We start from the raw sequence: 24855 nt of genomic DNA on the forward strand, positions 1-24855 counted from the left end.
GCGACATACAAGAAACATTGGTATTGTGATTATTAATCCTTGGGCTTATTTCATCATTAAACAAGAGCTTAGTAAAGACATTTGCGAAATCCCGAAGGCTTAAAGGATATTTCTATTGCAATGATAAAGATATCTAGATTGTTTCAAGATGTTGGTAATAAACACTTTTTCCTCAAGTAAACGGATTGCGTCGGATTTAAACTTCCATTAAATTTGACAGATATCATGTCTCTCGACTTTTTCAGATGATCATTAATTAAGATGAAATTTTTACTTCAATCAAAACTCTCTTCTATTTATCTCGTAAACATTGCAAATATACATACACGCTTCATAAATCAATATATTTCACTCCTTTCTTTTCAAATGTCCAGCAGATATTTAAATATTATTTGACTTGCGTAACATTATAAGATCAGTCTCGCATTGACATAACACACTTAAGTATTTATCTGTACTACTTTCAAAAAATTCTTCGCAAGATATCTTTTTTTACCGTATACTTTTAATTTATTTACTATTAAAATGAGATATTTTACAAAAATAAATCAATAATCCGTAAATATACAAATAAATGTATGTATTAATTAATACATCATCAACACGTTTAGCATGCTGCAATTTTGTAAAAAATATTTTACAACAAATATTATTTCGTTCACATAGCGATAAATCACGATGACATTGATGGTTTCCGTTCCCAATAAATATTGATACAATCGTAATTTTTATCTTTCCGTTGACACTCTTTAATGATATTAACAAAAATTAATTACAGTTTTCTTTTACGAAATTAATCTTTTGTTCACATTAATTTAATAACTGCTTCTAGTTTACTAATAGAAAGTACAAGAAGTTTAATCTTAATTTTCCAGAACAAAATTCTGGATTATTTTTCCAAATAGAAGCAATCAAAAAATAAAAAATTTTGAACCAAATTCCGCGATAAATCATAATACGTCACTTTGACTGATTGATATTCAGACTCATGATATAAAATCTTGAAAAACACGTATGGTCGTCTGACTGCCGACTAAAACGTGACTTGACTGCAATAATGGGCATTTAACTTTTTCCTTCTCCACGTTTCTATACGCAGTGTATCTATATATGTGAAAAGAAAATAAAGTATATTTTTTTCTGAAAATATTACTCGTACTTTTCAGCTCATAAGATAAATCGAAGAAAGATTAATTGAAAAGATAATCTTTAATCAAAGAGCAATGATAAGTCAACATTTACTTTGCGTTGCAAATATGGAATAACAAACATTCCGGAGCGTATGACGAATACTTTGTAGTACGAATTAAATCAACAAAATAACATTTCTGATAAAATGATACGAGTGCGGGAAAAGAGTTCATTGATTTTTAAAAACTGCATTCTTACATGTTTTTCCAAGTAAAACATGGGAGCTACAATCGCCTTTATTTCTGAAAACGGATGAATCAATCAACATTGACGAGTGTTCTAAGAAATGTTTGCGCAGACATTGAAATTAAATAAATCACTTTTTGATGCAAAAGTGGTAGAAACGATATTTTTGGCATTACATGAAGATCTGCATCGATAAAACGGGATTTATTCGACAAAGATGATAACTCTTCGTAGAGAGAGAACGACTGCGCGACCATGAATTTCGTGTGGGAGTAGTGTGAGGTCGACGAATCTGGTTGAATCACGGTCGTCCTTAGTCCTCGCGGTTTACCTTCCAGTCGAGTGTTGCACGAAAGTATATGTGCATGAATGATTATCGCATAAATTAAGAATCGCACATCACTCACCGGAACGTCGCGTATCTCGAGCCATTTATCTTTATTTGATCTACGAGTGCATTAAGACAAATACTTGTGCCGATTCGGCCACAAAACAAAAAACGAGCATTTTATAAAAATCTTAAAGCGATTCTTTATTTGTTATACGTGCGTGCAAGGAGTGGCATAGCAAATATATGTTTCATTGAAATGAGATTTTTAATTGAGCTCGTAGATTAATACGTTTTTGAATAATGAACTTTCACAAACCATTTATAACAGGACGTTATTCCATACACATTTGCATGAAAAGATTTAAAGGATAAATGCGTAATTAATAAAGAAATGCTGGCCTCAATCGTATTTTTTAGAATATAATTTATAATAAAACATGTCATGGTCAAACCGCTCATTTTTGCATATAAATCATATATTGAAAAAAATATTAGATTTTTTTCTAAAATAGCAATACATCATAAAATATATATGAAGTTTACAAAATCAAAAATATTTGGTATTATGACGATATATATAGTTTGTTTGTTTTTTTCTTGAATTTCCAGCTATAAAACAAAATTATTAGCGTGTAATTCAGAAAATAACAGAATATTCAAAAATCAATGTTGCGTTGCACAAAAATTGCTCTAGAAAGAAAGCATTATTTGAGTAATCGAAACTTCTAATAATTTTTTGGCACACGTTTAATAACCAATTTCGTTAATTGATTAATCGGTTGGATAGTTAATATGAAAAAATCTAGAAAATGCAAACATAATCTCTTTATATTGAATCTCAAAACAAGATATGGGAATATATAAAATATATAAAAAAAAAAAGGAAAAAAAGAATATAAAACTTGATGCAATTTAAGTCCTTTGCAAAAGAATTAAAAGCACATTTTTCCGCAACTGTACGTGATTCCTATGCCTGTATACAAGTGACTTACAATCTGTTCAATTTTGAATTCACATAACTTCTCGTCTTATCAATTATCGATGGTGGAAGCGTTGCATGCAAAACACGCTCTCCATCTGTATGCTCCATGCTCCTTAACTCGTGATTTACAAAGGGCGTAATATCGCGCACTAGATATATAATATTTCATGTATTTTACAAAATAATAAAGATCTCAACAATAGCACTCGAAGTGTCATCCCAATTGGACACAAAAATTGAAGGCATTGAACGTAAAAGTAGGGTCGATCGTTTCTGTTTCGCAACTGTTTATTTCCTGTACAAAGAATTGCGCCTTAGCAATTAGACTTTTATTCGTAAGCTATATCTCCAATTATTACATGCCACATGTAGTAAATGCAACATTGTACAGATAAGAAAGTGTAGTAATTTACAGAAGTTTTTTTTCAAAGATATATCAATATATCATTCGATAATTATAGCTGTAAAGTGGATTAATTATCTTCAAGGATGATTCAAGTCCCCCTATATTTAGCACGCGTCAGTGCCATGCCAGACTTAAATTCTATATAGAAACATTAATCTACTTTTATTCCAGTGTCTTCAATTCTTGGCAATAAGCTCCCCTTCCCTCTTTCTCTCTCTCTCTTTCTCTCTCTTTCCTTCCGCTGTTTCGCGCGCATATAGACATGTGTATACATATATTTATGCATGTGTATATAATGTGTGTATACATATGTATATCTTCTCTTAAATATTTAACAAATTCCTTTCTCTTTTACCTAGATTATACGTAAAGTTTAGGTAAGATTCCTTCTGAAAATATTTAATGGGTTCGCAGATACGCTATAGCCGGCTATATGTCTATACTTCGTGTTAATAGACACAGTCGAAGTATTTCTCTCACTGCCAAGTGTATGTTTAATATGACTGTGACGTGGGATAGGAATCGATAATCGCAAAATATAGACAATCGAGTTTAAATCGGTATTATGTTAGGATCCTCGATATCTCTTCTCCGATTCCCGACAGTAATGAATTATTGTCACCTTTACCTTCAATCACTAGATTTCCCGTCGCTCTCTGTAACATAAAAAGCCATCGAAGCATGATATTGCTGATCTTACAAAGAAATTCGGTCTTTAAAGTCAAACGTAAACTTAATTTTAGATTTATTCTTAACGTATGTTATATATATATAAATATTTACATTTTTTAATCATAGCCATTAAATAATTTACTGCTAGAGAAAAGCAATATGATCTAACTTACGTTATATTTTAACAAAAGGCACACATGATGTCCCTTCAAAGAGTGTCCGTATAAAGATGCAGTGTCGTCAATCTGTTCCACAAGCGTGAGATTGCATTTGCGGCAAATAACACGCAGAACCGCATCGAAGTCCTGAGAAGGCATTATTTCTTTTCTAATCTTAGATACTAATTGACCGCTTTTGAGAAGTTCCGTGAGTATATCCTTATGGGACAAATGTCCAACCATGAACTTGCTGCATGACAAGTGCACGGTGAAATCGAGCTTCTCTTGCTGCGTGCCCTCTTTACCTTCAAACATGTATGTCAATGTACCTCTAAGTCTCTGAGCAAACGTTACGTCCGAGACTAGAATTGTAAATTCAGTTTCTTTACTAGATTGCAGAGGCAGTTGGAGCGGCAGTTTTATCCCAAATTCGTCTCCAGGCTAGAAAGAGAGAACACGATATGTTACATTTTTAGCTGTGGATTGAAGCGTATATATTAAGATATTCAAACGCATCAACTCACATTTCTAACTAATTTGAGTGACGTTGTATCTGAAACATCAAAGACTAATTCCTTCACAAGCGGCTGACCTATATTCGTAATTTGAATCGATACGATAACTTTACTCGGGTCGTGAGGGATTTGTCTCAATTCGTACATCATGGAAATTACTTTATTCTTGGCTAATTCTTCGTAGGAAACATTCTGCTGTATAGAATTTGCGTTGTATTCGGAGTTCGCAATGTCGTCCTTTAGATCCGGCAATATTTCCTTCGATGGAGTGGATATTCCTGCCGTTTCCTCGTAATCCAGCGACTTGTTTTCCTTCTTGCTCTTCGACTTCTTCGATTTTCTATGTTTGGCGTTCTCTTCGTTCGACTTCTTGTGTTTGTCTTGGCTCTTCGACTTCTTGCGTTTGCTGTCTTTCTGCGACTCACTGGACATTTCTGTGTATCCTCCAAGAGCAGGAGACTGCACTTTCTCGAGGGACGAATTAGTTTCCAACCACAAGTCGGATGATTCTGTTTGATTGTTTACTTTGTTCTCCGCGATAACTTTGACTTTTCTTTTAGATTTTCTATGTCCCTATCAAAGTATAATGAATAAATTATTCACAATTATTTTAAGAATATACAAATAAATCGAACAAATTCAAATTATTAAAACGCTTATTAGTATAAAAAAAAAATATTTTACTTTTTCCTTTTTGCTTCCTTTTCCTTCCATCTTCTTCGTTATATTGTTTTCGATTACTCTATGTTCCAAGACAGGCAATCTCTCGTCTTCTCGTAAAGGCAAATCTAAATCGATATTCAAAGCTCTGTGTGGATCGTTCGCATCTACTAAATCGTAATCGTCACTATCGCTTATTTCTGCTCCCGGAGGCAGTTCTCCTACGCCAGTGTTTACTATTTGCAATGGCAAACTGTCGTCCTGTTCATCCTCTTCCGATGCAGACTTTTTATCTGAAAAACATTCAATGAAAAAAATCTCAAACTCTCAACAGTAAAATATTTAATATAATTTCACGCGTTATAAAACATGTACGTATAATACATATTAGGACAATTACTTTTACTTTTCTTCGATTTCTTTTTCTTCTCATGCTTTTTATGCCTTTTATGGGCGCTATCTATATCTTGACATCTATGTACGTTAGAAATCTTTAAAGAGATTGGGATATCTAATTCCGCGACGGGAATGTTATCGAAGTCTTCATATGCATTCGATGAATTGTGATATGATGTAGAAGTCTTAAAAGAGCCTTTTAGGTAATGAGGATTATTCTCCTGCTCTAGTTTTCTCGCTTCGCGTCTCCTCTCGAGCTCTTCCAACGACGGCTCGCTTAAGTCCCGTTTGGAGTACGAATCGTTCGACTTCTCCGCCTTGATAAAAATATCATTCATATCCAAATCCTCTGAATCAGAGCTCTCTGAAGGTGGATCGTTGATCCAAGAGTCCAAATCTAAGTCTTCGGGTATTGGAACCTGAAAAACATCATGAAATTACATTAATTCACATATTAATTCTTTTTCGTAATTTATATAAAAAAAAAGAAAAATTCCTACTTTTCTTTGAGCCTTTGGCGCAACTGGATTCAGTTCACCTTCAAAAGTCTCCACTAACTCTTGTGCTAGACCAGGATTCTCTTTTATACATTCAAGCAATGCCAATGCGGAGCTTGATCTCTCCTGAACTTCCAAATCGCCACTACAGACGAAAGCAGTTATTTTGTCCTTCAAGTTATAAATCTGCAAAATAAGGGCTAATATTAGAACCAAGTATTTCATTAATTTAACGTAAATATATTCAATAAATTAATACATAAGTATTAAAAAGTTTTTTAATATTTTATTAATAACACACAATAAATAAATTTTATACCTTGTCCATGGTTTCAGTGTCTTCTTCCTTTTCGGCTTTAGCGAATGTCGTTGCAGCCAGCTTTAATATATTGTGAACGTAAACTGCTTGTATATGTCCTGGCAAACTAGAAGCTTGTGATCGCAACAGAGATTGCAATGTTGCTAAAGGGTCTTCCAAGTCACTATTAATTTAACAGATTGTCAAATTTAATAGATTATTAAGTATACTGATTAACCCTTTGCGGACGAAATGGGCTCGCAATGCACATTAAGAATTTTTTACGTCCAAAACGACAAAAATATGCTATTATCGGAAACATTTCATGTCCGCAAAGGGTTGTGTCATTTCTACAAAATTATTACCTGGAGAATTCTCCACAAATCCATGCTGCTGCATACAAAACTTCGGACATAGTCGCTCTTGGCTGGCCGGTTAAGAGATATGAATTCTCAAGCAGTAAGGCACATTGTTGAACTGCATATTTTCGTATAGCCTGTACACGAATTGCTACGTCAAGTAATTGAGTTGCTACTAATGGTCCGTGCTTGGTGCCTTCCATTCGTGTAAGTTCCACCAATACAGATATGTACCTGTGAAGAGTACGAACACTTTTCTGTAACTCGTCCTAGAATTGTGGATTCACTTGCAAAACTCTCTGATATTTACCACTCGAAATAGGTGATGAACTGATAATTATTCTGTGAGCAAATTTGAATAATTTTTGATAGTAATTCATCGCGATACGTAGTGCCTTCGGCTTTGTCCATGTGCACCATTAATTTCTTAACTATCTCCATTAGATTCTTCTTGGAAACCATTCCGTACAACAAGTCCAAGGCACGCAGTCTTATACTTTCGTCTTTGTCGTCGAGGCATTGCATGATGAGATCCTTGTGAGCTTGCACACTCTTTGGATGAGTCTTCAATATTTTCGACATAGCCAATAAGCCCAAATACTTTAAGTTTTGGTCGGAGTCTTCTATTAATATTCTCAGTTTTTGAACACACAGCTGTATCGAATCAGAGTGATTCGGCATACCAGATGATATAGAAATCAATACGGCTATGACTGTATTGATACATTCGTACAGTAAAGACATTGCGGATGTACTAGAAATAGATGTTACACTGTGAATTATATCAAAGATCGACTCAAAAATACAAAAATAATAAATATGTCGTAAGATACTATGCATATTACAAAAAATAAAAAGACTGAGATAAAAATATAAATCTCTAAGATGTAAAGCTGTATTATATAAGCGCTGCTAACATGGCAAACGCAATATTAATACTTTAGAATAAAATTAGATACCTGTGTATCAAATTCGTAAGGGGTTCTATTAACTTTTTGCCAAGCCTAGGTTCTAGAGGTGTCAATGCTCCAAACTGAAAATATAATGTCAATGTTGCATCCTAAGAAATACTCGATAAATTGATTTTAATAGAGAAGTAGCTTGATTATTACTTTGAATTTATACTATAACAAATATTACTATGAATAAATGAAATAATCAAAATGCATACTATGTGCAAAATATAATATGAATGATTCTACAAAATGCTCGCTAATATGTATATCGATGCTACCAATATGCATCAGCTGCAATAAATATAATTTTACTGCGTATAAAAAAAATATCAAGTAATGTGAAACCTTGAAATCAGGTCAATTAATGGTTGAGTAAGTCGCCGACCCAGTTTTGGCTCAATCAGAGTTATAGTTGAGAACTGAGTATGAGAAACAAAACCAGTATGGCTTATAATGAAGAAAAGTCGTGCGTGTAAAATGTTACATTTAAAATTATTATTACACACTTATTGAAAAAATAGTTATGAATATGATCATTTCATGATTTGTCAAGAATGCATGAGAAAATGCTGTAAACTTCTTGAAACTGTAGAGAAACTGATAATAATACACACTCACCAACTTGATAATTTTGATAAGCATCCAGTTGTTTGTAGAAGTCGTCATTAGCTTGAAGAAAACAGGCGCCAAGCTCAAGTAATTTTTTGGATTTTTTCTGGCTAATTCGCATACTACATTTACTGCTGCACTTTGAACGCCACTGTCAGGATCTTCAAGTTTTTCCTTCAATCTAGGGAATGCAGGTCTCAGGGCTTCAGGAAATCTCAGAAATACTTTATACATCATCAAAACTGCCTTTTTACGCAAGTACGGCTTTGTAGAGGTCAATAAAGTCATAATGTCATGAACCAGATCACGAGCTAAATCTGAGCTTATAAAGCAAGATAAACCGCTCAAGGCTAAACCAGCATCATACTGGTTTTGACTGTTTAAGTCTTTTCGAATCATATTTGTTGTTAGCATCAGTAACTATAACAAATAAAATAATTTCTTTTTAATTTTATTAATTTAAATGCTGCATATATATGTACACAAATAATTACCTATTGTACTTTTAACTTATTTGACATGGTAAATATATAAATATGATCAGCAATTCAGCGTGTAATGTTGTAATAAAAATAAAGAATAAATATATGTGCTTGAAAAATTTTTATAAAAGTTCCACCGAAATTTTATGTGAAATAAATTTTACCTCTGTATCTGCATGAAAGCTCTGGCTTGCAGAAAGGTAGCCAATTCGTTTATAAGTAAACTTTGCTGATGACATTACTTCTATTATATTAAAGCCTGCCCAACTGATATCATACCCCAACATCTGGAGCTGAAAATATATGAGTGGTATATTAATCATCAACATACTTGGGAATAAATTAAGTATAATTAAGCTTAATCATATTAAAGCAATTGTATAAATTACACCATATTGACCTCTACATTTGTACAAAACTTACATATGTTAACTTGGCCACAGCGTTTGCTTTGACTGCCACATTATCTTGCCGTAATTCTTGCTTGATCTCTTCAATGCATTGTGCAATATATTTCGCCTAAAAATAAAAAAAATCTCTTTAAGCCGATTATTAATCGCAGAATAAATAAAATAGATGAGAAAAGTTAGGTTAGATTTTGATAAGATTTCAGAAAAATTGTAAAACAGAGCCAATAAAAAATCACCTCATTTTCCTTATTATTTCTGATTCCACGCACTAAATCTGTCAGATTCTTGTCGAACATCCGTTCGAAGTTTCCCTTTACTTTACGGAGTGCCATGATCGCATTTAAAAAATTTAATACCGTTCTCGCCGAAATCACTTAAGGGGCTTCCTCGCACATCGGCCAGACGTTCTGATTTAATCGGCTAACATATGGTCCTAATACCATTACAGTTAACCGAAAATATATAAATGCATCAATCTCCCGTCTTAAATTCACATTTTTTGACAAATTGGCGAATAAGAGAGCTATTCGGAAATCATGCCTAAGAAATGTCAAGAGAGCAGGCAAACACCTATCTGACGTATTCAGTCATTGAATATACAGTTTTATTTGACACGTTCCAACTTTGTACTTTGGATTGCTTCAATTAATTCAATTTTCACAAATCTATTTTTGATGCGATATGTAAATATTGTGCGTTTAAATCTCATTAAGTTAAATTTTGAATAAATATCTTGAAATTAATTGTAAAATGCCAAAGATTTACTTTCTCTATTTTCTCTACATTTCTGAAGGAGATAATTCGTACCACTGCAGATGAGATGAATCAAGCTTAAGGTTCCAAAAAACTTGCATAACGACATAACGTATATACATAAAAAATTGATTATAATTTTATGATATAAATTTACATTATGGAAATGATTTCTTTATTCCTTCATGTGTATTTTGAGATTATGCAAATTTGTCTAAATATCCTAAAAGTTTATTTGGATGAAAATGAATAACTAATGGTCCATAACTGACCAATCAAATGTTTAATGTAAAAGCTGTATTATATTATTAATTCTTCATATTACTTGCACGAATGGCTGATTGTTTTACGTATATGCTTTGTTTGAATAAATCTTTATATTAGACATTTTATGCCCAGTTCTCTGCATTCGACAGAATTCGCGCACATCACATCTATGCGTTAAATTCATGCCGCATATTGCAATCTTGACAAATTCTTTTTGCATTTCCATCTACGATTGTATTCAGAGCTAGCGTATGAAAAGAGACAGCTATAATTGTTGATCAATTAATAGGATCCAATGCAACTGACCCTCGACATTCGGATACATACATACACATTTCGCGATCGACTCTTCTTTGTATTGACCCACCCACACTTTGTTCGCGGAACGAAGCGCTCGTCTCAGATTGCTCTCAACTTTCGCGGTCGATCGTTGAAGGAACCGAGACAAAGGGCCAGTCGGGCGCTAAATATTCGGCGGACTCGCCAAATTGTCGGGAAACAACGGATCGATTATGAAACAGCGCGCGTCGCGTTTTCGTACGACACGAAGCTGTCACGGGAACGCAGCGCTCTGAGAAGGGCTCGAGAGCGAGAAACACGAGATTGCCGAGTGTCTAGTTCGCCGCGTCATTTGCCTGGACATCGGCATCTATCGTGGCATGTTTCAACGCACAAGGTATTCGAAGTTGAGAACCGCTCGGTTTTGTATATTAATCTCTTATCTCTGTGTGCCAAAAATTTGCACAATGAAAAGGAACATCTCGCAGCATTGTGTCGGTACGCGGCGTCCCGTGTACGACTGCATTCGCAGCAAAATTTGATCCGACAGCTCGTTTACGTCATGAAATATATTAGATTGTTTTATTGTTGCCAAGATCTCGTTACACTATAATAAAGTATCATCGAGATGCACTATATAATATTAACCATGTAACATATTGCAATATCTTGCAGTATTCGTTCAAACTTATTTTATAAAGAAATTTCTATTTTGTCAGTAAATGTACGATCGTTGTACTTATACCTTTTATTTAAGGGAGCACTTTTATTTCATATCACATTTTTTTGTCCTGCAGGTAACTTATGCCAGGTGAATGTCTTATTCTTGGTGGAACAATGACTTCAGATTACTTTGCCTTGCCGCTTAATATGGATAGAGTGTGCAGGATCTGTCTGACCGAAGGTACCAATTTATCCCCAATCTTCTCCAATAATCAAGAAGTCAATGATATGTCTGGTCTTTCTCAAAAAATACAAGTCTGTGGTTCCATCGAGATACACGAACAGGATGGATTACCTTCCTTAATATGCGACGCTTGTATTTATAAAGCCGGTGTTGCGCATGAGTTTAGGGAGCAGTGTCAACACTCTGATGCAAGGTTGCGCATGTACTATAATAAGCCTGTGAAATATAATAGCATGGTAAATATTATTTTATGTAGCTATATTTTTGTGTTAAAATGCACAATATATGCATACGTCATATTATTTTTTTAGGATTCTTACACACAAACAGATCTACAATCGAGAATTGCACTATCCAATTTTACAAAGGAAGACATGCAGGTGGTCGCAAACCCACAGGAGTATATTCAGGCCACTGATACATTTTGCAAAGATGATGCTGCTCATCTGGTAAATGCCAATGAAATTCATTTGCCGGAAGACAAGCTGTTTATATGTTCTATTGGATTTGAAGGGAATAAAGAAGAGGAAGTGAAAGATCCTTGCATACCAGAGACCGAGGTCCATCAAATAACAATAGTACAGGAAGATACAGAAGATGCAACCAACATTATGAGTTTACAGAACAAAGATAATGAGACCAAGGAAGTCGAGCAGTACATAGAAAAGAATAGTGTAGAACAGGAGGAACAATTTATCAGCGAAACTTTATCCAATGATAATATAGAAGAGGAGAGCATCCCGCAGAAACGTACGTCTACGAGAAAAGCAAAATTAACCAAGATGTACAGCGACGACGAAATTGGTGATAATTATTATGAGCCGAGCAGCGACAGCCAAGATTCGGTGGAGTCAAAGTTCAAATGCAAAGTCTGCTCGAAGAAATACGCCACACAGAAGGGTCTGAAGAAGCATTCGTTGGTACACGAGAAGAAGTATAAATGCAACATCTGCTTAAAGATGTTTTACAAACAGGAGAATATGGAGAAGCATCAGAAGATACACAAGTCGAAGCCGCACGCGTGCGAACTCTGTCGCGCGTCCTTCTCCAAGCCGCAGAGCCTCGTGAGGCATTTGAAGTCTCACACGGACAAAGTGAACGATATGATTAAGCAGATCAATACAAACGAGCGAAAGGACAGCAAAGAACCGAAGAAGGAGCTCAAGATTGAGAACGACACCGAGGACGAGACCGGACCCGCAAACGAAATGGACGAGTTCGAGAACGCGCCAGAGTTGTACAAATGCGAGATCTGCAGCGAGATTTGTTCGTCCTTGAAGAATTTGAAGAGGCACGCTCTCGTGCACGGTGATAAAAAGTATTCTTGCACCGTGTGCAAGAAATGGTTCTTTAGGCCGGACACGTTAAAGAAACACGCGGAGAAGCACGGACACGGACTGTTGGACAATTTGGCGGACGACAACAAGCTATACGATTCGGACGACGACAATATGCCGAGCAACAACACGGCGGATCCCGCGCCGGAGAATGAGAGCATCAAGAAAGAGGAGAGCGACGAGGAAGGAGAATACAAGTGTCAACACTGCGACAAGGCCATGGCCACCAAGAAGGGCCTGCGGCGGCACGTGTCGATGCACAAGCCCAAGGCTGAGCCCGTGACCTGCGAGATCTGCAGGAAGGTTTGCGCCAGCCAGGCTCGTCTCGTTTTGCATCAGAAGACGCACAAACCGAAGGAGAAAGTACCGCGCGAGTATCTCTGTCATATCTGCAGCAAAGTGTATCCGAGCAATTCGTCTCTCACGTACCACATGCGCACTCACACCGGCGTCAAGCCGCACGTGTGCACCACGTGCAACAGCGGCTTCACAACTACGACGAGCCTGGCGAATCATATGCGCATTCACACGGGCGACAAACCGTTCGTCTGCCATGTCTGCAGCGCCGCCTTCGCCGTGAGCTCGGCCTTTCGCAGGCACTTGACGCGGCACACCGGCGAGGCGAATTACTTGTGCAAAACGTGCGGCAAGGCCTTCAAGAGACTCAGCACGCTAAAGGAGCACACGTATACTCATTCCGGCGAGAAGCCGTACGTGTGTAAAACGTGCGGCGCCGCATACAGTCATAGCGGCAGCCTCTTTGCGCACCAGAAACGTTGCCGCGCTCAGTACGGCGAGATGAGCGAGATGATCGTTGAGGATCACAATCATCATCACATACCAGTCACTCATATTCACGTTAACATGAATAATGTGAACAACGGGGCGGGAGTGCGACCAGTCACTGTGATAGGTCAAATGTTTTAAGCGAGATTAAGTAACGTCATTGATTTCAGCCTCACTTGCAAGCGACTCTACAATGAATATTGCGAACCGCTGATATGCAATTAGAAATCCTGTATACCGAAGCGGCACGTGTACGCAAATAACAAGTGTGCATGTTGCGAAATATACATCATTTGTAAATATACGTGCGATCCTGTTTGAAAAGCGTTTTTTGAAAATCTGCAGTCGAGGATTATTGACGTAAGTGTTTTGATTTCGGAAACATGTAAACGAGAATCCATGATGTGGAATTACACAGTTTCGAGAATCAGTTTGATACAAAGAAGGAAGTTTTTTCCAGCAAAATAGAATGGATTACTAATTAAATCGTGAACTATTTTTTTATTATTTGATGTCAGGCGTGAATAACGGGCATATATCAACATGTATGTATATATATATATATATATATATTTTTGTATGTATTCATATAATCCAGATCTTGATGTACCACATATTACATTACAGTTGTTTCCGTTACTTCATTTTTTTTTAAACTAATCGATTTCTGCTGTATTTAAAAATTCCTTAAAAACGCACGTTTTTATTAAATTCAGCAACTCGTCGTGTGGCATATAAATTCATGAAAGATTCTAACACAAAATGTGACATACTTTGTTAATTGCTTAATTTTAAAAATATCGCTTAACAATTTTAATAGCTGACATGTTGGGATATATGCGCTACATGTGTAATATCAGGTATACAATTTCTGGGCTGTGATCACATAATGATAACTGGATAAAAGAAATTGATAAGTTTTATTTATTTAGCAAAGTTAATCGGCAGATTTAATCGCCAAAGTACATCATAATTAAACGAAAGAACAATCATTGTGAAGTATAGAGAATGAAGAACGAAAAGAATATTCACATTAATACTTACAGTAACTTGGATCATACGTAATACAAAATGATAACAATTACCATGATGCATGTGTTACTGTGTACAAAAATTTTTATCATACCTTTTTTACCTTCGTTAATAAAAAAAGTCTTAATATTATATAGTAGATATAATATAATTAGCACAGACATATAATATTCTTTTAAAGGAAGATATTCTATTTGCAAGTAGTAATTAGAATATGATTTTCAATTAATATTCTTATTGAGTAGACACATCCCATTTAATTAATTAATAACATGTTCTTCAATAAATTGTATTTAAAAAAAAAATACTAATTTAAATTTTTAATCAAGCGAGACGATCAGAACGGAAAACAACAATGAATTTTATAAATTGAAAATAATTGACAAATGTACAAATATACATACATATAAGTAATATCAGTTATTACAATAGATATAGGCGAGACTGATTATCACTCATTTAACGCATGTAAAGCTAAAACTATAAAAGCATGTAAATCTTATTCTCTAAATGAAAAAGTAAGTAAAGTTTGTATTTTAAAATTTTAGTTAGTATTAACATCTTATTATATTTTTTGTATTGCGGATAAGTATTATTCAATGCATAACTTTTGTCATAATATAGATCTCTCCATCTTATAATATATATCGCAATTAAATGAATTTTTTAAAAACCATAATATATTTACTGCGTTTTATTTTTACAACAAATGATTTAATATCCATCTATTTATAATATAGCGTTCTTAACGTTGTCTAAAAATTAATTTTGCTTTATTAGAATTTTGCGTTTTAAAACTTTCATAGCATTTTATTATGTCGTATTATAACACAAATAAATAAATGTATGAGTTAAAATTCAACAAAGCTAACGAATCTACAGGTAGAGATTATAAAGATGGGTTATGATAAAAAATAAAAGATAAAAGACAAAAGACAATAGTAATCTATTTATCAAAATTAAAATTTTGAATGTAAATGTCTTATAATACGTAAAATATTTCATAAATATTTTATACATGGAATATTTCGCGCGCTCTATATCTTCTCTCTCTCTCTCTCTCTCTCTCTCGCACACTTTCTCTTGCGCGCGTTATATTGGTTAAAGTACAATTTCATGCAGCGAAGCTTTGCTGGCGATGTTCCGCCGATTCGTGTGAATTTACGCATTCTTCCGACTCGGAATCGGCGAGACCTTGTAGCTACATCCGATTGTCCTGTTATCATTCGCACGACGACACTTAAACGGTAGATCGTTTCATATCGGAGCCGTTATCTTGCCCACCACTATCCTTGCTATTTTCCTAACATAATTCTCCATCGTAATTACAACCGCGGTAAATATTAACATTGCTTCCTATCAATATCTCTCACTCGAGAGCTTGCATTGTTATTTAGCTATCGCATTTAATAATATTTTATTCTATGCTTTTTTTATTTTAACATTTACGTGTGTTATACTTTAACTCTTTTAGTGTGTTTACATTATAAGATACCAAATTATTATTCCGTAGTTTCCGATCCTTCCTCCTTCGTTTTCTGTTTCAAATGCGTCGTATTTTATGTGATACTAAATATATTCGAGTATTACTTTTATCATAAGATCACAAAATACGCACCAAGAGTGTTGTTCAAAATATCGCGCGCGATTTTCGTCGCGAAAGCGTGTGAGTGTGAGTGCTTGAAGAGGACTGCCAAGGAAGATGAAGACTCGAAGAGGACTGGGAGGAGGAGCAGGTCCAGGAAGGACATCGGGCGCCGGTGGAGCAATGAAGATGTAATTAATCATTTATTTATTAACTATAAAATATCATATATAAAGCAGTACACATAAAATATTTGAAAATTTTAGTAAAATATAGTCAATAAAATATGTAAAATATTTAATATTTATGATTATTATATTTTTTAAAATATTTATTTATTATTATTTTATATAGTTAAATCTTTTCCGTTAGATATTGATTTCAAAAGCAAATAAAAGTTCAATGTGTGCAACCATTTTTTCTCGCACGCGCGAATATTAATTGTTTTCAATATTTTAATAATCTGGATATATTTTTGTATTTTACAGATCAGCTTCGCAGATCAACAGTTCCATTGCTACACATCGTATGGTAAGTCTAATTTGTCTTTATGAAGATAATGGATCTATGAAACACATGTATATCTAAAAATTAACACATTGTAAATTATATAATATTGATTTTATAAAAGTTTTATATATTCTCGCGCATTTTTAAAATATTTGAAATTATATATACATTAATTTCTAGAAAAATAAACTATTTATTATTTTAATAAATTCAAATTAAATTTGAAACAGAATTCAAAAACAGTACATGTTGATTCAAAAAGCTTGTTCTTTTTCAATTAATGTAGGAGTAAAAAAAAGTACAAAAAGTCCAAAAAATACATTTCATAGATTTATTTATCAAAATGGAATGGGCTAGAAATTAGTTCAGGTGATCAATATATATGTGCACACTATGATACACATGTGAAAATTATATAATAAAACATTATCGCACGCTAAAAAGATTATACATACACAAAATTTTAATAATAAATATATGAACATCATGAGAATGCAAATTTTAATATGATATACATATATTATTTAATTGTATAGATCAATGATGAGCAACCTTTGTTCTACAGTGTGCCAAAATTGAAAACCTAATATTCCATACCGCAACGAACGCAATATTAAATACTTAAATATATTAATTTAAAAAATTTAATTTATATAATAGAATTCGTTATTTTCGACAATGAAACTTTTTTTTAAATTTGATTTACTTTTTATTAATAATACTTTTAATATAGGGGGTCGCGGGTTGCTCATCACTGATATAGATAATTGATTACATATTTATTTTTTAATTAATAAAATCCTTAGCTCTAATTTTATTGTTCAAATGAATAGAGATTTCACATAAATATATTTTTTTCATATCTATCTTATCTTATATCTATGTATCAATTTTATCTTAATCTTTCTTAGCGTGCCTGTGCATTCGTGGTCCTATGGCTTAATTAATTCCATGGTCGAGCACGGAAATTCGAAATTTATGGTCCCATCGATAATGGTTGAGCACGAATTTCGAAACAATGTTGATATTGATCGATCATATTAATGGTCGACTATCAACACGAATTTTGGACACAAATAGCGAAAACTGAATCGAGCTTTACGCTTTGTGTTTTGCGTAAAACGCCGGATCAGTCGCGAAAAACATCAAGATAAAAGTATTTTATACGCTAGATAGAATAAAATAATTTCGGGAGGGATAAAATTTCGGGTGGGACAAAATAAGCATAAAATATGATTTATTTTCACACTATATCAAAATAGATGTTTTTTCTTAACTGATATAAAATAATCTTACGTTATTTAAAATAATACATAAAATAATCTTACGTTTACTTAAGTTAAGTAATTCATCATGCATTCTTCCGTTTCTTATTTTTTTTCTTTAATATTCTGTAACGCCGCCAAATAGAATGTCTCGTTCTTTTCAGAACTTTAGCCAAGTCAACATATTTACATTTTTCTTCAAGAGATGGGTTATTTTCTAGATGATCTATAATCATTTCGTCCTCTTCAGATGTATACCTAATAATTTTAATATAGATTATAATTCCCATTGCTATTATAAAAAGCTATTGATACTAATTGATTGCCATAGCAGTTATATAGAAATAACTAGAAAATGATGAAGTGACATGCATAAACATGCATAATTTTGTTATATGTTACCTTCTTTGTACATTATTTTCATATAAATTTCTAAATCTATGGTAAACACTATACAAAGTCCTATTTGGTAGACCATCAGCTAAGAATTGTACAAATTTTCGTCTTTCTGTAGTATTACGCATGTATGTCAATTTGCCAATCCTTAATTGTAAGAATGGTTTCAATTTTTTTATATCCCAATCATGTATCTATATCAGAATTAACATTATAAATAGCTTTTACATTTAATATATATGTAATAAAAGATTTCTGGACTATGTTCAAGAAATTATAAACATTAAGCAACTAACCTTACAAAATGCTTTCCAATTGGCGACAATAATATCGTCCTCAACAGCGGAATATGAGCCTTTCCGAATTGGTACTATATTTTCAAACTTTTTTATTTCTTCTGCCGTTGGCGTATGAGATCCTGCGCGTGTTTCAATCTTGTGTTGTGGTGGCACTGTATGTCTCAATTGTACGCATAACTTATATAATTTCTGTAATAAAATATTATATATATATATTCCATTTACACAAAGCTTTTATTACATTAAATGTCTAGTATTCTTTCAGAATACCTACGACTGAGTCTAAACCAGTTAATTTCTCCGCCGATTCCATTTGTCGTGCTAAATATGTTGCATCACTACAATATTCGTCTCTTTCATCCTTAGATTCACAAGTATCTTTATTTATATCCTTTTTTACGTCGATATTTTCTTCTTGTAACATTCCTGTATATAATACTTCAATGCTATCATTGTCGAACTTATTTTTGTGAGTGTTTATATTCTCCAATGATTCCTCCTCATCATCATCCTCATTCTCTGATATTTCCATCTTAATTTTGATGTCTTCATTCTCAAACTCATTTTCATCGCAGTTTGTATTCTCTGAGGATTCTTCTTCATCATTATCCTCACACTCTGATATTTCCATCCTACTTTTTATAGTTGTATTCTCAATCTCATTGTTATGAGTGTTTATATTCTCTAATAATTCCTCCTCATCATTATCCTCACTATCTGATATTTCCATTTTAGTTTTCATATTTTCATTCTCAAACTCATCTTTATCAGTGTCTTCTAATGCTTCTTTCTCATTATTATCCTTAGTCTTTGATCTTTCCACCGTATCTTTAATGTTTTCATTTTTCTGGGTGTTTATATTCTTTGATGCTTTCTTTTTATCACTATTCTCGTTCTTTGATGTTTCCTTTGTATCTTTAATGTTGTCATTTTTCTGGGGACTTAAATTCTTTAATGTTTTCTCATCATTATCCTCATTCTTTGATGTTTCCTTTCTTTCTTTAATGTTGTCATTTTTCTGGGTGTTTATATTCTTTAATGTTTTCTTCTTATCACTATCCTCAGTCTTTGATGTTTCCATCGTATCTTCAATGTTTTCATTTTGCTGGGTGTTTATATTCTTTGATGCTTTCTTCTTATCACTATCCTCATTCTTTGATGTTTCCTTTGTATCTTTAATGTTGTCATTTTTCTGGGGACTTATATTCTTTGATGTTTTCTTCTTATCACTATCCTCATTCTTTGATGTTTCCTTTCTTTCTTTAATGTTGTCATTTTTCTGGGTGTTTATATTCTTTAATATTTTCTTCTTATCGCTATCCCCAGTCTTCGTTTCCACCGTATCTTTAATGTTTTCATTTTTCTGGGTGTTTATATTCTTTGATGCTTTCTTCTTATCACTATCCTCATTTTTTGATGTTTCCTTTGTATCTTTAATGTTTTCATTTTGCTGGATGTTTATATTCTTTGATGTTTTCTTCTTATCACTATCCTCATTCTTTGATGCTTTCTTCTTATTACTATCCTCTTTCTTTAATGTTTCTATCATATCTTTAATGTTTCTATTTTTCTGGGTATTTATATTCTTTAATGCTTTCTTCTTATCACTATCCTCAGTCTTTGATGTTTCCACTGTATCTTTAATGCCTTCATTTTCTTGGGTGTTTATATTCTTTGATGCTTTCTTCTTACCACTATCCTCATTCTTTGATGCTTTCTTTTTATCACTGTCCTCATTCTTTGATGTTTTCTTCTTATCATTATCCTCATTTTTTGATGTTTCCATTGTATCTTTAATGTTTTCATTTTTCTGGGTGTCTATATTCTTTGATGCTTTCTTTTCATCGCTACTCTCATTTTCTAATGTTTTTATCTTACTTTTCATCTTTTTATTCTTAAACTCATTCTTATGAGTGTTTATATTCTCTAATGATTCCTCCTCATCATTATCCTCGCTCTCTGATATTTCCATCTTATTTTTCATATTTTTATTCTCAAACTCATCTTTTTGGATGTTTATATTCTTTAATGCTTTCTTCTCATCATTATTTTTATTATGAGATGTTTTCGTTTTATCTCTGTTGTCTTCATTTTCTGATTTTTTCTTTGTATTATTGATAAAACTTTTAGTCTTACATCTCATAATTGAATTATAATCCTTATAATGTATATCCAAATTATTTTATAAATTTCTATAAACATAAAAAAATATTTAGTAGAATTGTGTATTTATTTTGTGCAATGTTAGAAAAATATATTTTCTTAAAACTTAACCTGTACGGGTTTCCACAATCACTCGTTACAAATTATATACACATTTTATGATATGATTTTCTTCAATATAGGTTTTGATTTATATTTTACACCACCATTATTTTATTTATGTGAATAATTCCGTTTTAACAATGATTTATAGGTTAAAATTTCACAAGCAGTTAAGCATCGAACACTTCAAATAGATACTCTGAAAATACAAATGTGCTATGATGTGATTGGTGTATGTTTCCAGATTGTCCAATCAGATTCGTTTTCTAACACTCAGCTGATCACTCAACTGTTACATTTTCTGAATGTGTGAGGAATATATCGTTTAGGATAGCGCATTCGAGATAGACGACTAGACTTTCGTTTTCATATTGATATTTAATTTTATTGTGACTTACATAGGAGACGAAAATTTTTAACAAACTAGTTTTTATTTCTTTGCTAATTTTTTGAAACCGTTTGTGCTGAAAAGATTTCAATTTTGATATCTACCTACTCCAGTTATCAATTTTCACATACATACTTATATGTATGTTATGCGCGCTTCTTTTTAGTTATGTGTGTGAATTGATTTTCTTAGCGTTCACATATGTCATATGTAATCTGTCAACGAAATGTCAAATGTAAGTGTATACATAAAACATATCTAAGGTGACGTTTTAATGTTTCATAGTAATACACAAATTATAAAAGACATTGCTTTCAATCATATGACATCTGTATGTTTTCAGATAATAAAATAGTGTTTCTTCTGTAATTAATCAAGAATACGTATAATCTATCTATAGGCCTGGATAACATTAAGAGTAAAACTTATCCCACGATTAATGAAAAACAGTACAACATGGCATCAGCATCTAGCACAAGCGCACGTAGCCTCTTCATTGAATCAAAGATGAGATTAGCGGATAGAGTGCAAGTTAATGTTAATAACATTGCTTCTCTCGCCAGACAAATACAAAGAGGTTCAAAAAGCAGCGAAGTAATATTTTATGCTTTAGCTTAGCCTTTGTATGGGAGTTTACACTATACACTATTGAATTAATATTTCTATTACTATATAACTTATAATTTCTTAGATCTTAATGCATGCATCGAGAAATTTTGCACAACAGGAGAATGGATTGGAAATGATGGAATCTAATTTAAAGAAAATTGCTCTTATTACCACTCATTTAGAATATCAAATGGATGCAATCGACAAAAATTCTGCAATGTTGGAGGAAGTCACCGAGCAAGTACGATCAATGCAACGATAACGTATTGATGCATATTTATTTCATGTTATATATAAGAGTTTTATTTAATATCTGCAGGATATGTATTTATAAACAATGTGGTATGAATGTTATATTGCAGACTTATATGTATAGTTGTTAACAATTTTAAGTTTAAAAAGTTTTCAGAATGAGCACAATGCAATCTTTCAGAGATGCAATTTATAATTTAAAAATAGTATATGTAGCTACTAGACCTGTCTTTTTCCATACTATATCAAGTCTATAAAAGCTATAAAATGTCTTTAATTTTACTCTTTCTGTGATATATTTATACAAAGATATATATTACTTCTTGTTTAATAAATAACACATATCAAGAAGATATAATTTATTCTATTACGGATATTATATTTTTTATATATAATTACATAATTACATTATATTATGAATATATAATTGAAATACAAATAACCCTTGTATAATATAAAGTACTTCGAGAACATGGTTTTGACGCAACACAGTCTGAAAACTGCAAGAATCTTTGTACGTCATGAATTTTTAAAATTATAAATTTTTGAAACAAGTCTTTTTTTTCTTTAAAATGGAATCTCTCAACTTTTATATTATTTTGTGGTATTCATCATATAATAAAGTTTTGTTTACTACAGTTTTGATATAACAATACATATTTTTGTATTGTACAAAGATTACTTGTGTGTATATATATTTTCTTTAAAATTACTGAAATGTGCTATTTTTCTTTTAGATGACTGTCTTTATATCATTATGTAACATCTAACAATATTATTCATTTAGAGAAAGAGAAAATAGGGGAAAAAATGCAAGACTTGAATAACATGATATCGATTTTTTTTCCATTTATTCCAGATCGTTAGTTTTAAAGTCTAAATTGATGCTTATAAACAAGATATCATTGAATTCATGCACTTGGGAACTTTTAAAATCTGTATACATAGAATTTCTTATTTAGATTGAAAGTAAGATACTAAATTGCAATATGCTATAACTAAAATGTTTTTGAAAATAGAATTTGAAGAAATTTGGTCACCAGAAATCAATCATATCGTATTTATATCGTATCGTATTAGAAAAACTTGCATAATATCAAATTCATCAAGGATAAAGAATGTCATAGTGACCAGGACGATATAACAAGTGTACAGCTGGTGGTGCACCTTCAGGAAAGTCATGGGCAGTTACTTCAGTTCCAGCACCTCTATCCATATAACGAACTCTAACACCAGTTCCTAGAGCACTACTCATTGCTATAATGTGAATATGGTCAGATTCTTTATACATTGGTTCAACTTCCTATAAAAAAAAATATATCCGAATGAATATCAACGTTATAATGAAAAATTAATCATGTAAATAATGATACAGATATATAGATATCAACATGAAGAGACAAACCTGATGGCAGAATTCTGTTATGGTACGTTCTCCTTCAATAAAATGTTGATAGAAATCGGCATCACGTTGCAACTGTCCTGATGTAATTAATCTAAGATATACAACAACATAATCAGAATATCCTTGTTCATTGAATAACTTGTGTAATTCCATATGACTGGATTGTGTGTCCCCTCCTACTTTGTCGATGACTTCCATGAACTGTAATAAAAATTTGTTAGAATCAAGTCACATCTTTTGCAATAAATGTTAAGTCAATATGCTAACACATGTAAAATTGAAAATTTGTGAAAAATTTGTGAAGCCTTACCGTGTCGTGAAAGTCTTCGACTGTAAATTGGGGAAAACCTAAAGCTACAAGACTATCCTTGCTCTTTAAAGCTAAATCTCGAAACTTATTATATTCTTCTTTATTCTCAATTAATTTTTCCAAATAAGCATAACTAAATGCCCTGAAGAAACAATTGCCATCAGGCCTAGTTCTTCTAATATAGGAATATTGTTGAGCCAAAGCTTTTGCTTTTGACAGATACACATCATCTTCTGCATATTCTTGTTCTAAGCTCTTCAATGGTTCTTTTTCACCGACTAAAGCTATAGATTCAGAAATCTGGAATATAAGAAACCATTATATCACATATCGAATGACCGTTTCATGATCTATATGAGATTTTTCTTTCATGAAATTTATGCTTTATTAAAAAGAAAATAATGATAAGTGGTTATAGTATTTACATATTCTTTAATTCATTAAAATTTATAGAAAATAAATATCATACTTCAAGAAGATGATGAAAGCTAATTCGAATATATGATAAATTTTATCTTTGATTGTATCAATTAAGGAAGACTGATTAACCTAATGAATTTTTTGAAAATACACTTTAAATTTAGTATAAAAATACATATTAACCTCTTTCTCAATACGTCTCTGTTGTTGAAGTATCAACTCATCTTGGTTGACATCTGCAATAAAAATTAAGATAATAAATCACTGCACTTAATTTCTCAACGATAGATTACACAAAAAATACCTGTGTTTTCTATAGATTGCTCTTTAGGCGACTTGTCTCCCATATCTCAAAAGATATTGCCAAATTTCGCGACGACTGTCAAATTATCAATCGTAAACAAAATCCAATGTTTCCATGTGCAATTGAAAAGATGTTTGCCGCTGTGTGTCACGGTTTTATATTGGCAGCACTATCGAATAAATTCAATCTAGGTATTTTATATGATAAAGGTAGTAGCAATGAAATAGTTATAACCATAGACGTAGTAAATATAAACTACGGGCGGTATTCATAGGGCGGTATTCATAGTCCGTTCTTATATTCAAGATCGTCTTAAGAACGAACTTATATTCGCTCTCTTCGTCAGACACAATCTATGTGTGACGAAGAGAGCGAATA

The 24855-nt window shown here is 32.6% G+C and overlaps 5 protein-coding genes and 1 long non-coding RNA gene across 8 annotated transcripts; 3 read left to right on the forward strand and 3 right to left on the reverse strand.

The window, feature by feature from the left end:
* Positions 1 to 565: 565 nt before the first annotated feature.
* On the reverse strand, positions 566 to 9720 carry g (adaptor-related protein complex 3, delta 1 subunit-like garnet). 2 transcript variants are annotated; one of them, XM_012380631.2, is made up of 14 exons: positions 9345 to 9720; positions 9122 to 9217; positions 8863 to 8991; positions 8226 to 8636; positions 7611 to 7684; positions 6962 to 7405; positions 6658 to 6885; positions 6314 to 6476; positions 5998 to 6180; positions 5502 to 5916; positions 5126 to 5394; positions 4451 to 5014; positions 3942 to 4367; positions 566 to 3752 (listed from the first exon to the last, which is right to left on the reverse strand). In XM_012380631.2, exons 1-14 carry the CDS (start codon positions 9438 to 9440, stop codon positions 3660 to 3662), a joined length of 3591 nt encoding a protein of 1196 aa, XP_012236054.1. In that variant the 5' UTR covers positions 9441 to 9720; the 3' UTR covers positions 566 to 3659. The 2 variants fall into 2 exon arrangements, with proteins under 2 accessions (XP_012236054.1, XP_012236053.1); XM_012380630.2 differs by having other exon boundaries at positions 6962 to 7423.
* A 580-nt stretch (positions 9721 to 10300) lies between these two features.
* Positions 10301 to 15148, forward strand: LOC105680148 (zinc finger protein 502-like). 2 transcript variants are annotated; one of them, XM_012380606.2, is made up of 3 exons: positions 10301 to 10804; positions 11205 to 11550; positions 11626 to 15148. In XM_012380606.2, the coding sequence occupies exons 2-3, from the start codon at positions 11212 to 11214 to the stop codon at positions 13576 to 13578; spliced, it is 2292 nt and encodes a 763-aa protein (XP_012236029.1). In that variant the 5' UTR covers positions 10301 to 10804; positions 11205 to 11211; the 3' UTR covers positions 13579 to 15148. The 2 variants fall into 2 exon arrangements, with proteins under 2 accessions (XP_012236029.1, XP_012236030.1); XM_012380607.2 differs by lacking the exon at positions 10301 to 10804 and adding an exon at positions 10841 to 11131.
* A 399-nt stretch (positions 15149 to 15547) lies between these two features.
* On the forward strand, positions 15548 to 18421 carry LOC137000136 (uncharacterized). Its single transcript, XR_010890429.1, has 2 exons — positions 15548 to 16245; positions 16543 to 18421. It is a non-coding gene; the product is annotated as an uncharacterized lncRNA (long non-coding RNA).
* Positions 17785 to 21086, reverse strand: LOC105680150 (glutamic acid-rich protein). Its single transcript, XM_012380609.2, has 5 exons — positions 20799 to 21086; positions 18799 to 20716; positions 18522 to 18713; positions 18232 to 18419; positions 17785 to 18087 (listed from the first exon to the last, which is right to left on the reverse strand). Exons 2-5 carry the CDS (start codon positions 20665 to 20667, stop codon positions 17916 to 17918), a joined length of 2421 nt encoding a protein of 806 aa, XP_012236032.2. The 5' UTR covers positions 20668 to 20716; positions 20799 to 21086; the 3' UTR covers positions 17785 to 17915.
* Positions 21087 to 21633: 547 nt separating this feature from the next.
* BORCS7 (BLOC-1 related complex subunit 7) lies at positions 21634 to 22048 on the forward strand. The gene is made up of 2 exons (XM_012380616.2): positions 21634 to 21771; positions 21869 to 22048. The coding sequence occupies exons 1-2, from the start codon at positions 21634 to 21636 to the stop codon at positions 22046 to 22048; spliced, it is 318 nt and encodes a 105-aa protein (XP_012236039.1).
* An 814-nt stretch (positions 22049 to 22862) lies between these two features.
* LOC105680154 (ubiquitin thioesterase otubain-like) lies at positions 22863 to 24639 on the reverse strand. The gene is made up of 5 exons (XM_012380615.2): positions 24478 to 24639; positions 24357 to 24409; positions 23754 to 24053; positions 23444 to 23644; positions 22863 to 23341 (listed from the first exon to the last, which is right to left on the reverse strand). Exons 1-5 carry the CDS (start codon positions 24518 to 24520, stop codon positions 23144 to 23146), a joined length of 795 nt encoding a protein of 264 aa, XP_012236038.1. The 5' UTR covers positions 24521 to 24639; the 3' UTR covers positions 22863 to 23143.
* Positions 24640 to 24855: the final 216 nt, after the last annotated feature.

This window comes from Linepithema humile, chromosome 5, assembly GCF_040581485.1.
Source record: "Linepithema humile isolate Giens D197 chromosome 5, Lhum_UNIL_v1.0, whole genome shotgun sequence".
Classification (NCBI taxonomy): domain Eukaryota; kingdom Metazoa; phylum Arthropoda; class Insecta; order Hymenoptera; family Formicidae; genus Linepithema; species Linepithema humile.